Genomic DNA, 16,423 nt, shown 5'->3' with positions numbered 1-16,423 from the left:
GACACCCACCAGCTATGACACAACATTGCCAAAATTGCTGCCAAATAATTCATCAGCTGTTCGCCAATTGGGATAGTTTTTGATGCACTTCTGTTCATGTACTTTTTTACATATTTTTCTCTATGACAGGAAACAGCTGATAGTTGAGAGGATTTTGGCTGTTTGTAAGTTTCTGTTGGAAAAATAAGCGAACAAAGCTATTATATCACATTTAAACGGCTCCGCGTAGCAAGACATTCGAGCATTGAGCTCATTATTCGGGCGGAGCAGCAGAACAATTTATATTATTTAAAACTTATGCCGGCGCTGTCAAAGCGAAGCAGGGCAACGAAAGCGTTTATGTAGATCCGAATTTACTTTCTTGGTAATCTCGCACGTGACCCAGAATTTGTAGGCTTTTAGTTTAAGAATGTTTGAGTTTATTTGCTTTACCATTTCTAAGTTTTCTAATAATTAAGCAAATCCGAATTCTGCTAGTGGCCTGAAGCAGTAGTTTTTTTTTAATTAAAATTAGTATACTCATGAGTCACTGGGCCCAATTTTTTCCAGCCATCTGGCAGCAACAAAAAAAAATTTACCGGTTATCATAAAAACTTGTATTGTTGTTGGCATAGATAATGTCAAAACTGTTTTGGTTTTTGTTTGGATTATAATTTCAAGTCTTTCGCAATTTGTTTATCAATTGTTTGCAAATTGTTGCAGAGTATTGATGGCCGCAGCTAAAATGGAGTGTCAGTTGTTAGTTTCATGGAAATATAAAAATAAATATATTTATTCAAGTTAGGTTCTTTATTTTCAGTTGCCAAAAAGTCACCTTCAAATATACATGCCCCAAATGCAATGCATTATATTGTTCAGTGGCTTGCTATAAAGCGCCGGAGCACTTGAAATGCTCCGAAGAATTCTACAAATCTTGCATAGAAGAAGAACTTACCAATTCTAATCCAGAATCACGTGAAGATATGAAAAAAATATATGACATACTTAGACGAATGCACGAAAGTGAAGCTGGTATGGAGCCTGATTTTCATGATGCCATAGACTCGGATGACGAAATAGAAGAAGACGCTGAAACTTGTGGTGGGGGACTACCAGATGCAGGAGAGGACGATGCTGAAGAAAGTGATAATCACGATATTGCAACACGATTGCAAAATGTCGATATCAACGATGCAGAAGAGGTATGGCAACATTTGACAACAGAGGAACGTGCTGAGTTTAAAAAAATGATTGATTCTGGCGAAATATTGAAATTGATTCCCAACTATAATCCTTGGTGGGTGAAGAGTGTAAAAGTGCAAAAAATTGTAGAAATAACACAAAAGGAAGATCAACTCGCTACAAGCAATATACCAGCAATCGAAAAGCAAATACCACAATTTTCAAGTATTTGTAAGAAGCAACCATCATCTTGCCTGCATTATAATCTTTGGAATATAATGAGTTCATTCGCTTGTATAGTTCGTTATTTTAATGGTGAACATTCTACAAATCCAATTGAAGCTGTTGCACATTTAGTTAATTTAAGTTTAACGTTAAAATTTGGTACGAATTTCGAGGATGTTGATGATGCCATTGTTTCAGTAGAAATGGAAGCGCTTACAAGTAAACCAGTTGGTGTTGGAGCAGAAGTATATGCTGGTAATGTTCAAATTACTGTGAGCCGAGTCGAATTGGAATCTGATGCACGTTCGTTAATGTCCTCGTGTCAATACAAATTGTCAGCTCTAAGTGATATATATCGTTTAATGTTGGCGGCTAAGGTGCAACTGAAACGCAGGAAATCTTCGGCTATGAGTGACTTTCATAAATTGTTTGCCATTTGCAATGGAAGCGTTGAATTAGATGTAAAGAAATTAATGCATTTGTCAAAAAAAATATTATTTCTGTTGTCTTATGTAAATCGTGAGAATGAGCAACGATTAGACTAGGAAAATATATTTGCAAATACCTTGTTATTATGTCAAAAATTAAATAAATCATGAAATAATAAAAAATGTATATTTGTTGGCTTATGTTCAAGCCTAAAAAAATATAAAATAAAAATTAAATAAAATTAAAGGAAACAAGTAAGGAAGGCTAAGTTCGGGTGTAACCGAACATTACATACTCAGCTGAGAGCTTTGGAGACAAAATAAGGGAACCTAGGGTAACCCTGGAATGTGTTTGTATGACATGGGTATCACATGGAAGGTATAAAAGGGAGTTATCCTTACTTCTAAAGTGGACGCCTTTTCGAGATATCGCCATAAAGGTGGACCAGGGGTGACTCCAGAATGTGTTTGTACGATATGGGTACCAAATTAAAGGTATGCTGTTGTTGTTGTTGTAGCGATAAGGTTGCTCCCCGAAGGCTTTGGGGAGTGTTATCGATGTGATGGTCCTTTGCCGGATACATATCCAGTACGCTCCGGTACCACAGCACCATTAAGGTGCTAGCCCGACCATCTTGGGAACGATTTATGTGGCCACATTAAACCTTCAGGCCATCCCCTTTCCTCCCCACCTCTAAGTTCCATGAGGAGCTTGGGGTCGCCAGAGCCTCGTATGTTAGTGAAACAGGATTCGCCGCGGATAGGTGAGGTGGACAATTAGGTTTGGAGAAGCTATATATTGCGCTGGCAACCTGAAGGGTTGCGCTACACACCCCTTGAATCTGGTATTTTAGTCGCCTCTTACGACAGGCATACCTACCGCGGGTATATTCTTACCCCCTTACCCGCTGGGGGTAAATTAAAATTATTGCCCCTATTACTGTTTACAACTCAACTCTTATTGGGTTGAAATTTCGCAATTTGGTATTACGGATTACAACTCAACCTGTCAAAAAAAATGTCGGTTGAGTTGTCTAGTCTAACAACTTTTTGTGGCATTACCGTTTACAACCTTGTGTTGGTGTAGTTGTCAAAGACTTCAAAATCTTACAACTGATTACTAGCAGTTGTCTCATACAATTTTGCAATTGTTTTGAAAAAATGTTAAGTTTTAGAAGACGGTTCACCACTTAATTTTTAACAAAAATTTTCAAAGTTGGTATCAAAAGACACGTTTCGACCTCCGATTTAAGAATCCGAAAACAAAAATAAAAAATTTTATTTCTGTCATATCATTTCGGTTAAAATTTTCATGTGGTTGTTGTATTTGGCCAGATTTTTTGTACACACTAATGCAGAAAGGCGTTGGATCCACCCAGGGTTATTTTTACAAATCGCGGGCAAAGGCCGCCAACGCAGAAAAATGTTTTGTGCAAAAAAACTGTGCATCGGCCCTCATATTTCGGAGCCTCTCCGGCCATTTTGTGAGTTTTTGTAAATATCTTTCGACAGAAATAAAATTTTTAATTTCCGCTTTCGAATCCTAAAAACGAAGATCGAAACACGTCTTTTGGTACCACCTTTGATAAGAATTAAATGGTGCACGGACTCATAAAACGTTACCTAATAAAAACAAAAAATTGAAAGCCGGTAGTTAAACCTTTTTAATCAAACAATAAACAACAATTTTGTATGGAAAAAACAACGTTTAAACGAAGGATTACATTGAATAATTTTTTGACTCTATGGAGCGACATTCCGAAGTTGGACGAGGCTGGCCGCAGTTCGGATGCAGCCAAAATAGGTGAAATAATGCGAACATGAGTCCCATTGATACTAATTACTGCTCCTGGGAATCCTGTTTTAGAGTAAAATACAATTTTTGCTGTTTGGGTTTTAATCCACTTCGCACAAATATGCTTCACAATAATATCTTCGTGACATGTCAATCACCGACATTTTCGCCATTATAAAATAGATTTTCATATAATGTCCGTTTTGCTTTTATTTCGTAAATGCTTAAATTTCCTCCACAAATTGATCAGCTGTTCATTTATCTGTCAAATCATCACTTTCTGAAGTTGGCAACTCAATTCAACTTCAACTGAAATAAGTTGTAATTCGTAATACCAAACAAGAGTGTAGTTGTCTAAACATTGAGTTGTTTTAATTACAACCCAACTAAGTTGAGTTGTTCACCGTAATAGGGGCATATTAATGAGGGTATTAATGAGGGTCTTAAAAGGGATTGACCCTTAGTTGTATATGTGAAGGCGTTTTCGAGATATCGACCAAAATGTGGGCCAGGGTGACCCAGAACATCATCTATTGGGTACCGCTAATTTATTTATGTATATAGATATGTCATACCACGAACAGTATTCCTGCCATGATTGCAAGGGCTTTTGATTTCGCCCTGCAGAACTTATTCATTTTCTTCTACTTTATATGGTAGGTGTCTCACCCATTTTACAAAGTTTTTTCTAAAGTTATATTTTGCGCCAAAAAACCAATCCAACCAATCCTTTTTTCCTAATTGGTATAAAATTGTGGCATTTTTTTAATTTTTCGAAATTTTCGATATCGAAAATGTGGGCATGGTTATAGTCGAATTTCGCCCATTTTTAATACCGAGATAAAGTGAGTTCAGATAAGTACGTGAACTAAGTTTAGTAAAGATATATAGATTTTTGCTCAAGTTATCGTGTTAACGGCCGAGCGGAAGGACAGACGGTCGACTGTGTATAAAAACTGGGCGTGGCTTCAACCGATTTCGAATATTTTCACAGAAAACAGTTATCGTCATAGAGTCTATGCCCCCACCAAATTTCACAAGGATTGGTAAATTTTTGTTCGACTTATGGCATTAAAAGTATTCTAGACGAACTAAATGAAAAAGGGCGGAGCCACGCCAATTTTGAAATTTTCTTTTATTTTTGTATTTTGTTGCACCATATCATTACTAGAGTTGAATGTTGACATAATTGACTTATATACTGTAAAGATATAAAAATTTTGCTAAAATTTTAATTAAAAAATTTTATTTTTTAAAAGTTGGCGTGTTCTTCATCCGATTTTGCTAATTTTTATTTAGCACATATACGGTAACAGGAGTAACGTTCCTTCCAAATTTCATCATGATATCTTCAACGACTGCCAAATTACAGCTTGCAAAACTTTTAAATTACCTTCTTTTAAAAGTGGGCGGTGCCACGCCCATTGCCCACAATTTTACTAATTTTCTATTCTGCGTCATAACGTCAACCCATCTGCCAAGTTTCATCGCTTTATCCGTCTTTGCTAATGAATTATCGCACTTTTTCGGCTTTTCGAAATTTTTGATATCGAAAAAGTGGCCGTGGTTATAGTCTGATTTCGTTCATTTTAAATAGCGATCTGAGATGAGTGCCCAGGAACCCACATAGCAAATTTCATCAATATACCTCAAAATTTACTCAAGTTATCGTGTTAACGGACAGACGGACGGACATGGCTCAATCAATTTTTTTATTCGATACTGATGATTTTGATATATGGAAGTCTATATCTATCTCGATTCTTTTTTACCCGTACAACCAACCGTTATCCAATCAAAGTTAATATACTATGTGTGCAAAGCACGTTGAGTATAATAAAACAAAATTAAATTAAATTAAATTAAAATAAAATAAAAGAGAGTAAAATAAATTTAAAAAACGAAATAAAATAAAATGAAGTGAAATGGAATGAAATAAAATAGAATAAACTAAAATAAAATAACAATTTTGGTTGTTATATCGGGCTACTGATTTGTAAGAACGCGGGTTCGAATCGAGCTCAAGGCTTAACAATAATTATTTTATCATTTAAATGAAAAAAATTTTTAATTAGAATAGAAGAAAGAAAAATGATATAAAACATAAAATAAAACAAAGCAAAATAAAATAATATCAAATAAAATAAATTACAAAAAAAATAATAAAATAAAATAAAATGAAATAAATGATATAAAAAAAGTAAAATAAAATATAAACTAAAATAGTATATAATAAAATCAAACAAAATAAAATAAAATGAAACGACATTAAAGTCAAATGATTTGAATTTAGGGATATAAACCTATTCAGCCGGTGCATGCCTATTGTAAGAGAGGAGTAAAATAAACAGACCCGAAGATTTGAGGTGCTTGTATTGGAGTGTACCGGATTCAATGTAAAGGACTGCTTGTATCCTTAACAATCCCCAAGCCTTCAGGGACAGTTTTTTGCATTAAAATAAGAACTTATGTTGCTTGGACAGAGCGTTGGTAAGAGCCAAATTCACAAGACGGAGTTTACATACGTCGAGTTTTGTTGATGGAACTGGTTACTTTACGAATAGGGGGTGACGGGGAAAACGGAACTTGGGGGTGGGGAGGGAGGGATGGCCTGAAGGTTTAATGTGGCCATATAAATCGTTCCCGAGATGGTCGGGCTAGCACCTTGATGGTGCTGTGTTACCGGAGCGTACCGGATCTGTATCCGGCAAAGGATCATCACATCGATAACATTCCCCAAAGCCTTCGGGGAGAAACCTTATCGCTACAACAACAACAACAGGAAAACGGACGGGCACTGAGCTTCTCGTGCTTGTCAAATTTTTTTTATTTGGACACACATTTCTTAAATATGAATTTTTAATTGATTTTGAAAACAGATATTCATAAATTTATTGGAAATTTATAGTATTTTGCGATTAATTTTAGATTTTCAAAACAGGTGTTTAAAAAAATTGAAACAAAATACCAAATTGTTGCTTGGGAAGAGTTGCCGTTTGTAAATAGGATCCTCAACTCCAAAAGAAAAGTTTCCTATAAGCAGCAACAAAACTTTTTGTGTGTAAACAGCGACTAAAGAATTTGAAATCCTACTCCCATTCTTCGAGTAAGTAGTATTTTTTTTTTAATGCTTGAAGTAACAAAACTTTTCAAAACTGTACAGAGAAAGTAGGAAAAAAAAACTTCAAAAATATCCAGGTTACATACATTTTTTTCTTCTCAGCCAGAGTATGGGTTTCAAAGCATTGAGGAATAATAAAAAATTGTGCGTTTACAGATGGGAAGGACCTGGAAGTCCACAAGAATTGAAAAAAGGATTCGATAAACTCGTAATCTTTAGTATATTTTTTGGGCTTATCATTTTAGCCTATATACAGTTCACAGGTAAGGGTATTGGATAATTGTATTCACTAGTGATGCGCACAAGCGGATTTTATGAATTGGCGGGCCCGCATCCTGCATCAACGGACGAGAAGAATAGCAGATCGATGAGCTTTGCAACAGAATAAACGGCTACCTCCCTGATCTCTCCAGTTTTTACACCTCGCGAAACCGAATAAATCATCCGCGACCTTATTAACAACATGGACGTCCCAAATGTGGACCATTTTGAACATCCACGTCGATGGCACTACGCTACCGACTGTCCTACACCCCAAAATCTTGAGTATGACGTTCGATCAAGATCTACATTTTGGTCAGCATGCCGCCGCAATTGTACCGAAAATCCAGAGCCGTAATAAAATCCTCAAATCCCTTGCTGGCAGTACTTGGGGAGAAGATAAAGAAACGCTCATTACTACTTACAAAGCAATTGGCCAGCCGATTGCATACTACGCGTCCCCGATATAGTCGCCAAGCCTAAAGACCACTCACGGGAAGAAGGTACAGGCCTGCCAAAATACTGCTCTCAGAATCGCCACAGGCTGTCTTCCTATGTCCTAAGAACACCACATAAATAATGAGGCGAGAATACCTCCATCCAGAAACCTGGGCATCCCAACAGGCATCTGATTGATGAGCCAACACCGCCTAGAGACTTAAGGTGTAATCTCCGTAAGCATTATGAGGAAATTCGGCACCTGAGAACTCAGCCGTATGCAGCCAAAAAATACAAGCAGGTCCTCAGTGAACTTCACAAACAGGCGTTGGACCTTTATGCCGGGAATAGCAAGGTGAATCCAGTACTCAAAAAACAGTACCCAAAACTTGCGGAAGAGGAACGCACACTTCCAGAAAAATACGAGTCACTAACTCAACTTCGATTTGGATACTGTAAGAGGTTAAACTCTTACATATCCAGAATCAACCCCGACATACAAAATGTATGCCCGCTTGCAATATGTCTCCACTTGACACCAACCATCTCTATAATTGTAATGTGGAACCAACGCCTCTAACACACCTCGCATTATGGTCCACCCCTGTTGAAACAGCAAGTTTCCTGGACTCCAGTTAGAGGATATTGATGACAATTTGTTATCTGTCGCACCTATTCGATGGGGCGATGCACTGCTACAACAACAACAACAATAGCAGAGGAGCCAATTCAAGAGGATGGGGTTAAATTGAATGGGGTTACACTGAAATGTCAGTCCTTGGTCGGCTTTTTAAAAAGTTGGTGTTAGTTGGATTACTTTTAAACGTCATGAGAAGACGTAGTCCTCTCGTGGAAGGTAGAGTTAAAACTAACGAACTAAAAGTTGAAAGATGGCAACAAAAAGAAAGCGCTAATAACGGAGCATCCACGTCACAGTGAGCATCTAGCGAAATTGAAGCTGCGAAAACTTTTATCCATTTGGAACCACTTGCCCTGGATTGTGGCCGTAAACGACGTTCTTGTGGATCTCGAAGCTAGCGGTTCATTCAGTGCTAGATCCTCTAACTAAACGCTGTACATTTTCTGTTTAAGTATATGATCAAGTCGATACTCGTCTATGGGACACTCGTCGTTCGACCACGGCTTAAGCACTCACGTTAATTTGTAAACACATTATCGCTATTAAGGGTCTCATCTACGCTACATTCCGTTCGGTCCGACCCGGTGTTGACAGAGCTGGTTCTTTAATTACTCGCATTAGCACATCACTAGTACAACAAGAACACAATAAAAAATTATAAATTTTTTTATTTTAGTTAAATATTAAAGCTTTGTACCTCCAACGCATTACTTTATTTACACAAGCCAGTGTCATATACCTTACGTGAATCCTTTTTCATCCGAAATAAAGGACATTTTTAACCCATTAGCATTTGAATATAAGAAGTGTGCCGACGATGAATCCTTAATTACTACGATCTTTCAGAATGAGACACGTTAGCATATCCTACTTTTGAATATGAGTGCCATTGATGATGCAGTAAAGAGAGTAAATGTGACGGCAAACGCCAGGGATATTCGTTGTTGCTATAGGAGCATAAAGGGTGTGAAAGATAATGACAATCGAATTGAGTAAGATACATATGTTGATATATTGTGTTTTTGTTTACTTAGCCAAAGGGTGAGAAGCTTTTTTCACTGGCCTAGGTTGCTTAAGATCCGTATTAGTCAATGAAGCAAAGATACTCACCGAGTATAGGAATCAAGGATTCTCTTGAAAGTATACCAACTTAAACCTCATGGTCGTGGAGGAGGGGCGTTCTGTTCGCTATCCACCAGCTAATGCTCCGGGCCGGTCAAGCAATTCACTGCTTTTCTCATTTATGTAGCGAGAAGAAAGTCCCTCAAGGGCTTTAACCGGTTTTATCAATGTTGATGGTACTATCGTTCCGGAACTCGCATTACTAAAGTACTAGCCCGGCTAACATGTGAACGATTTATGCAACCACGTTAAACCTTCAAGGTCATTCAACCCCCCCTTTCCGTGAGGAACTTGGAGTCGCCAGAGCTACGCCAGATTAATGAAGATTATTCACCGCTGGTGCGTTAGGTCAACAATTGGGGTGGATAAGCTATACAATACAGTGGGAACAGCACGAAGAGGTTGCGCTACACAATTCCTGAATCCCTTATTGACGCCTTGAATCCCAGGGCTCACTATTATATTATTATTCACAAAATATGTTTGTAGATTATTAAAAAAATTGGTTGACATCATATCACATATTTCTCAATACCAGCCTTTTTTGTATTCGCTGTTAATCGATTTAAATGCCCCACGTTATTAATGTTAATTTATGGTACATAAATTTCTTGCTTTCACTGAATATCCAAAATTACGGTTATTAACCGGATCATCCGGATATCCGAATAGTTTCACAAACGAATATCAACAGAATATCCGTGTCAACGGATATCAGTATGGATATCCGGATATTCGAATATGCGGATAATCCCAGCCCTAAAACCTACCGTTAGAACTATTACAAAATGATATATATATACAAAGGGCATGGAAAGTCGTTTCATGAAATAGATGGGGATGTTCACCACTCTGGAGGCCAAGGACGTATGCATGCGGTAAGATTGTATAAGACTTGGTGGTAAAGTCAAAGGCAGCAGGAAGCTCCTAACTATTTAAATAAACTACAGCGCATATATATGTCTGAATGAATTCCGGAAAAGCCCGTTCACTGCACCACCGTGTACTGCCGCAAGTCAATTCTATGGCTTCGGGATAAGGTTTGATAATTTTGCGGAGCAAAAGAAAGGAAATCATCCCTACTTAATGGAGCTGCACTTAGGATACCATTTTTTGTGTGGGATGCGCCAACATAAGAAGAGTTTTTTCTTATACGTATATGTTTTATCTTGCATATAAATTATTTTACGACTTTTTAATAAACCAAAACTACTTTTTTAACTGTATTTGCAGGATATCACCATGTAAAATACTAAGTCATAGTTTTACTCTTCCATGCCACATCAATTTCATAATTACCGAATGCTATTTGATGAAACCGAACATGAAACTGTTGCAGAAGGATGCATTCTCCTTTATACAATTTCGTCCAAATATCAAAAAGTCGACCAGAAGTCTCTTACTTTTTCGTTTCGATTCTGTTTCCCGTATCAATATACGCCGTGTAATGCCAAAAACTTTTACTTTCCTACAAGACCAACGCTGGTTTGAATTGCAGGGTTACAATAAGGTTAGGTTTCATAAATGGATATTTTAAAACTAAAAATTTAATAACGTGCGGTCAAATGTATGCAATGTTTTGTTATGTTGTGTCCCACTTTCAGTTAAAGGGCTAATTAAACTTCCTTAACCCTAACGTCATAGTCGTAACCGTACCCATATCCATAACCAACACCAACGTGATCGATTAATGGTGCCTTAACCTAAAAATCCTGAAAATTTCATAAAAATGAAGAAAACGCAAAATATTACAAAAACACATTCCACAAAAAAAAGAGTCTCTTAGTCATAACGTATCCAAAACAATGAATAAAATCTACAAAAAGTTATTAAATTCACCAACTCAAATATTTTTAGGTTATGGATATGGCTAGAAACCAAAAACCAATTGGTTGGCTATGGTATGGTTATGGTAGGTCCGATCAGCTGTTTTATCTGGTTATGGTTATATGGTTATAAGTCACCATTAATTGGCCCTTAAGGCTGAGTGCATGATGTGTATGATATTACTAGCTCCGACAAAAAAGCAGAGATATTTATGTCCGAGAATTTTCGTCCACAAAATTTTGATGGCTTTAATGCATTGTCTTTGCCCATTGTTGTCATCAGGCATGCTTAACCAACGAAACGATATCATTTCGTTACGATAATCAACGTTAATAAACGAAACGAAGTCATTTCGTTTCGTTTATTAACGTTAAGATCGTCAAATTAACGAAATGATTTCGTTTCGTTTTCTGCCATATCAAAACGAAATCAAATCGTTTATGTTGATTATTAATTTCAAACTATGCTGGCAAAGCTGATTGATGGCGGAGTCATTAAAGGTGAAAGCATTATCCAAGCTGATTGCAACTTTTCTCATGAATTTTGACAGTACGAACATTTCTCAGAGTATTTTTGACATTACCACCAACGAATTACACAAACAAATTACATAGAGTTTGTGTGTGTATGTGCGCTCGTTGTTGCCACCTTACAGCTTCACCATGGCTATAGCATTGCCAGCACAATTCAAACATAAAGTATCACGTTAAAAAAAGCTTTTCGTTTCGGTTAAAAACGAGATACAATTTATCTTGATAATTTCTTTATCGATAATATTTCGAAGTGTTTCAACGGAAACGGTGGAAATTTTTTGATAAACGAGTGCATCCCTGGTTGTCATGTTAAAATACAAAGTTAGGTTGTGCTACTAAGCACTTTTCGTCTTTTTGTACTGATGGGTAGAGCTACATTACAAGGCTTGTAAGATTACCGAACTGGTAGTTTTTAAGCACAACCAACAGGTTTAATAATTGACTTTCTGAAGCATTTAATTGAACATTGCACAGGCGCACCCGTTTGTTGGCTATATCTAAACTTTGTGTTCATCGGCTATGTCGAAAACCTTAAACATAAGTACCAACAAATCGCCAGCAGTGGGCCCAAGTCAACATAGCATAACAAAATCTAACATAACCCTGCAAAAAATGCGATTAGTCTAGGATGAATCCGGAATGAGGCGCAAAGGAATATGCGACTATAGCCAGTTCTGAGCTCTTTGTATGGGTTGGAGTGATCTCTTGTGTTTGAGCATGTTCTATGAGATACCAATTGTATCTGTTTATGCCTGAACGGGTAGTGTCGGACTGCCCCTCTTTATACCCCTACGGGTACTGTCGGACAGCTCCTTTTTGTACTGTTCTGCGGGTAGTGTCGGACAGATCCTCTTTATTCGCTTATGGATACTGTGGGACAAGTCCTCTTTCTACCCGTACGGAAATTCTTACGGACTTAATGGTTTTTTAAACTCTAATACAATTATCTGATTTTTTTTTTTTCGTATTGGTGTTGTACAATAATAAAAACAAAACAAATATTACGATAATGGAACATATGGTCCTAGTATCTTAGGTTCTGTATAGAGCTCCGCATTTTTCATACATAATTCTATTCAATCTTTTTATTTTATTTATTTCGTTGCTGTTTTTTTTTTTATGTTTTTTTCAATTGGCTACATAAATTTCACACTGACTGATGCCAAATATACCCAAAAGGGACTAGAAGGTATCAATTATACCCCAATGTGGACAAAAGAGATCTATCGCAAACGGCTCTCTTTAGGCATTAATCGCACGATTTTTGCAAGGAACTTCACATTACAAAATATACATAAAAACATGAACTTCGGTCAGCACTTGCTCTAACTGTTAGAGGTAATATCGATTTAAATTTAAAACCTGATTACAAGTTTTCCGTATCGATTTCTATTTAGTTTTGGCTTTGATTGCGGTTCCAAAGTGCATCAGGTTTCCCTTGCGATTGCAGGTTGTTTCCATTATAATGGAATAGAAAATTCTATGTCGACGCTGGAAGGGGTATACCATGGTTCATTTATGTACAGGTTGGCTCATCTCATCAGCTGATTTTATTTATGTCATTGCATGGTCGAAGGGATTGTCAAAAGGAGATGGCAAACTCAAAATGAAACCAACACATTGGCAACATTTTACTTACACATACAAAAACTGCTAAGTTTTATGTTTCCATTCCATACCATTCGCACCAACACCAATACACAGATTTTGACAATTAGAACAGATATATTTTGTTGCTTTACAGATGAGCCAACCTGTATATAGTTGAACCATGGGGTATACTATGAACATCCCTCCGCAGCATAGTGAAGGCTTTTTATTAAAGCTGTTTCGAATTTGAATAGTCGGTTAGTCGATAGGCAACAGCTGTTTCGTAAAATAACCGATTGTCACTTATTGACTAGTTGCTTGCATTCAAAAAGTGACCGATTCGAATAACTGTGTATTATAATTTTTAATGAGTTCTGCAGTTCGTAAAGACGTTGTAGAGTTATTGTTACTCATATGCAACTCACATATTTTGCACTTTACTTCTTTGGCACTATCACAACTGGAAAAGATATTCTATACTCAGCTACGTTTCCCGAAAGTCACTTTGCAGCAACCAACCAATTAATTAAAAAAAAAAATTCAGTTTATGCAATTTTATTTTTTAAGGAAAGAAATTTAATTCATTCGAATAAGATAGTCAATTGCATGCTATATTGAAATCGAGTACCAACCAATCGATTTTCAATCAATGCAAAAGTTGATACTCGACTTATAATCGATAGTAAACAAGATCCCTAGTTTTTAACTTGCGATGTCCCTACAACACTTTGATAGCGGAGAGAAAGAGCAGCTGAATCGTTAACCACATTCTTGTCTATTATAAAAATTTCAAAATTAAAATTCATTAAGACCCCATGTTTAAGGACATTTTTGTCCGCTTTGGTTCATTTAAAAATTTTTTGATCACATGCTAACACCCTATATCAATAAAGCACTAATAAACTAGCAAGATCGGCTAACTTAAGAAAAAGTAGTTAATTTACCAAGCAAAAAAAATTGTATTCTCACATTTACCGCATACAAATATGGGCTTTAAAATCACAGACCCCATGATTCAATTACTACAGATTTGTTCGAAACGAAACCTAAATAAGTCGGCAATGTAGGAATCAGAAAAGCGTCGAAACGCGTAGGAGGGCAAAAGAAACTTTTATTTTTGCCTTTTATTTAACGGCCTAAAAGCGCCTAACATAGCATGCAAAAATTATCATTTATCAACTATTTATGTTCGTCACAGCGAGTTTGGAACAAATTTTGAAACTTTGTTATAACAATTTTTCATTCTAATACAAAATGAATTATATTTGTACTTTATAGTTACCTTCCTATTCTTTTTTTGTATAAGCATCGACGTTTTTCTGCGCATGGACGCTTCTCGGCATCTTTAATGTGACCGCAAAGAGCCACGCTCTGTTCAGGTGTGTCGAACTATATATGACCCCAATAAGCGCTGACGATGCCTAATAAAGATGCCATATATGTAGGCCCCAGATAATCAGAGTTTATTAGAGTTAAAAATGACGTCGGAGAGTTCCAGTAGAGTATAATATGAGCTGTTTAAACCCCTTTTAAGACTTACTTATGACTTATAGGAAATACATTGGTTACGGCATCCTAAATGAGCACATACCGACTGTAAACGTTCCAATTTAGATATTTTTCCGACTCTTGTTTAACTTAAAATGTTTACTGGGTAAACTTAAATTTTTGCAACGGATGTATTATTGGCTAAATATTTTTGAAAAACGCTGGATTACAGATTAAAACTGATTCAACCGATGGCGTAATGGCTAACTACCCACCAATATAGGACAAATTGGGTACATTTTGGATTGAATTTGTGTGTTTCCCAGATTTTCTACAAGATTATTTTTACCCTTCTTTTGGGTAAATATTTGGGTATTTACCCATTTTTACCATATATATACCCAATTTACCGGGTATTAACCATTTGGGTATTTACCCATTTCCCATCTCTAGAAATCAGTGACGCAAAATCCTTTAGTAGGTTCTAGGGGCATAAACCCTCCTTTGAAATTATTCTTACCTCATACTTAAGTTGAGGATATATGTACTTATGAGAACGGTTTGAAAAATCACTAAGTCTTGCATTCAAACATCTTTTGTTTATTTGCGAACCTATACAATAGCGTCTGAAATGTTAATTTTGATTTTCACACTTCATCCTTCAACACCCAAGTCTCCCGGTTTGATATTTCCTAAAGTTGGCGGCCCTATCCAAAACTAGTCCCTTGGAGTGAATCACATTGATTATAGCCTATCAACCAGGTTTAAATATCACCTACACGTTACGGCTCCTTTTACAAATGTGAGTACGTAGGTACATCTATTTACCAGGTGAGGCTTTGTCCTTCGCAAGAACACTCACTTATAATAGAGCCTACGCCGCCGCCGATAAAGTGATCGGCGTAAACCTCTAGTACACACCCAGTCATGATAAAAGTATCAAATAAAAAATACAAAAAGTATTTAAAAACAGAATACAGACATACCTTCGAAAATATTTTGAAATCGAAAGCTTACATTTTGGTATTCTTAAGCGCTGTACGCAGATCAAAAGCTAACAGTCCAGAGAAATTTTGCATTTTTCTTGAGCATGAAAATAGCAGGAGGCTCAAATTTTTGGCATTTCACGATGCATGGAAATTTTTTACATGAATATCGCTTTTATAAAAATAAAACAAAATTTATGAAACTTTTTGATACCATTCCCATGTTTTTTAGTTTTTATACCCAACGTGCTTTGCACACAGAGTATATTAACTTTGATTGGATAACGGTCGGTTGTACAGGTATAAAGGAATCGAGACAGATATAGACTTCAAAATCAATATATCAAAATCATCAGTATCGAAAAAAAAATTTTATTGAGCCATGTCCGTCCTTCCGCCCGTTGGCAAGATAACTTGAGCAAATATTGAGATATCTTCACCAAATTTGGTACGCTAGCGTATCTAGACCCAGAATAGATTGGTATTGAAAATGAGCGAAATCCGATGATAACCCCGCCCACTTTTTATATATATGACATTTTGGAAACAAAAAACCAGATTATTTAGTAAATAATACACCTAGAATGTTGAAATTTGACATGTGGACTGATATTGAGACTCTTGGATTTGTAAACATTTTTTAAAATAGGTGTGGCGCTGCCCACTTGTGATAAAATCAATTTTACAAACCTTATTAATCATAAATCAAAAATCGTTAAACCTATCGTAACAAAATTCGGCAGAGAGGTTGCCTTTACTATAAGGAATGCTTTGAAGAAAAATTAACGAAATCGGTTAAGGACCACGC

The 16,423-nt window shown here is 36.5% G+C and overlaps 1 protein-coding gene across 1 annotated transcript; it reads left to right on the top strand.

The window, feature by feature from the left end:
• Nucleotides 1-625: 625 nt before the first annotated feature.
• Nucleotides 626-1,997, top strand: LOC137244108 (zinc finger HIT domain-containing protein 2). Its single transcript, XM_067772668.1, has 2 exons — nt 626-738; nt 800-1,997. The coding sequence occupies exons 1-2, from the start codon at nt 710-712 to the stop codon at nt 1,929-1,931; spliced, it is 1,161 nt and encodes a 386-aa protein (XP_067628769.1). The 5' UTR covers nt 626-709; the 3' UTR covers nt 1,932-1,997.
• Nucleotides 1,998-16,423: the final 14,426 nt, after the last annotated feature.

The sequence above is a fragment of the Eurosta solidaginis genome, chromosome 1 (genome assembly GCF_040869045.1).
Source record: "Eurosta solidaginis isolate ZX-2024a chromosome 1, ASM4086904v1, whole genome shotgun sequence".
Classification (NCBI taxonomy): domain Eukaryota; kingdom Metazoa; phylum Arthropoda; class Insecta; order Diptera; family Tephritidae; genus Eurosta; species Eurosta solidaginis.
This window is presented reverse-complemented; position numbering and strand designations above follow the sequence as displayed.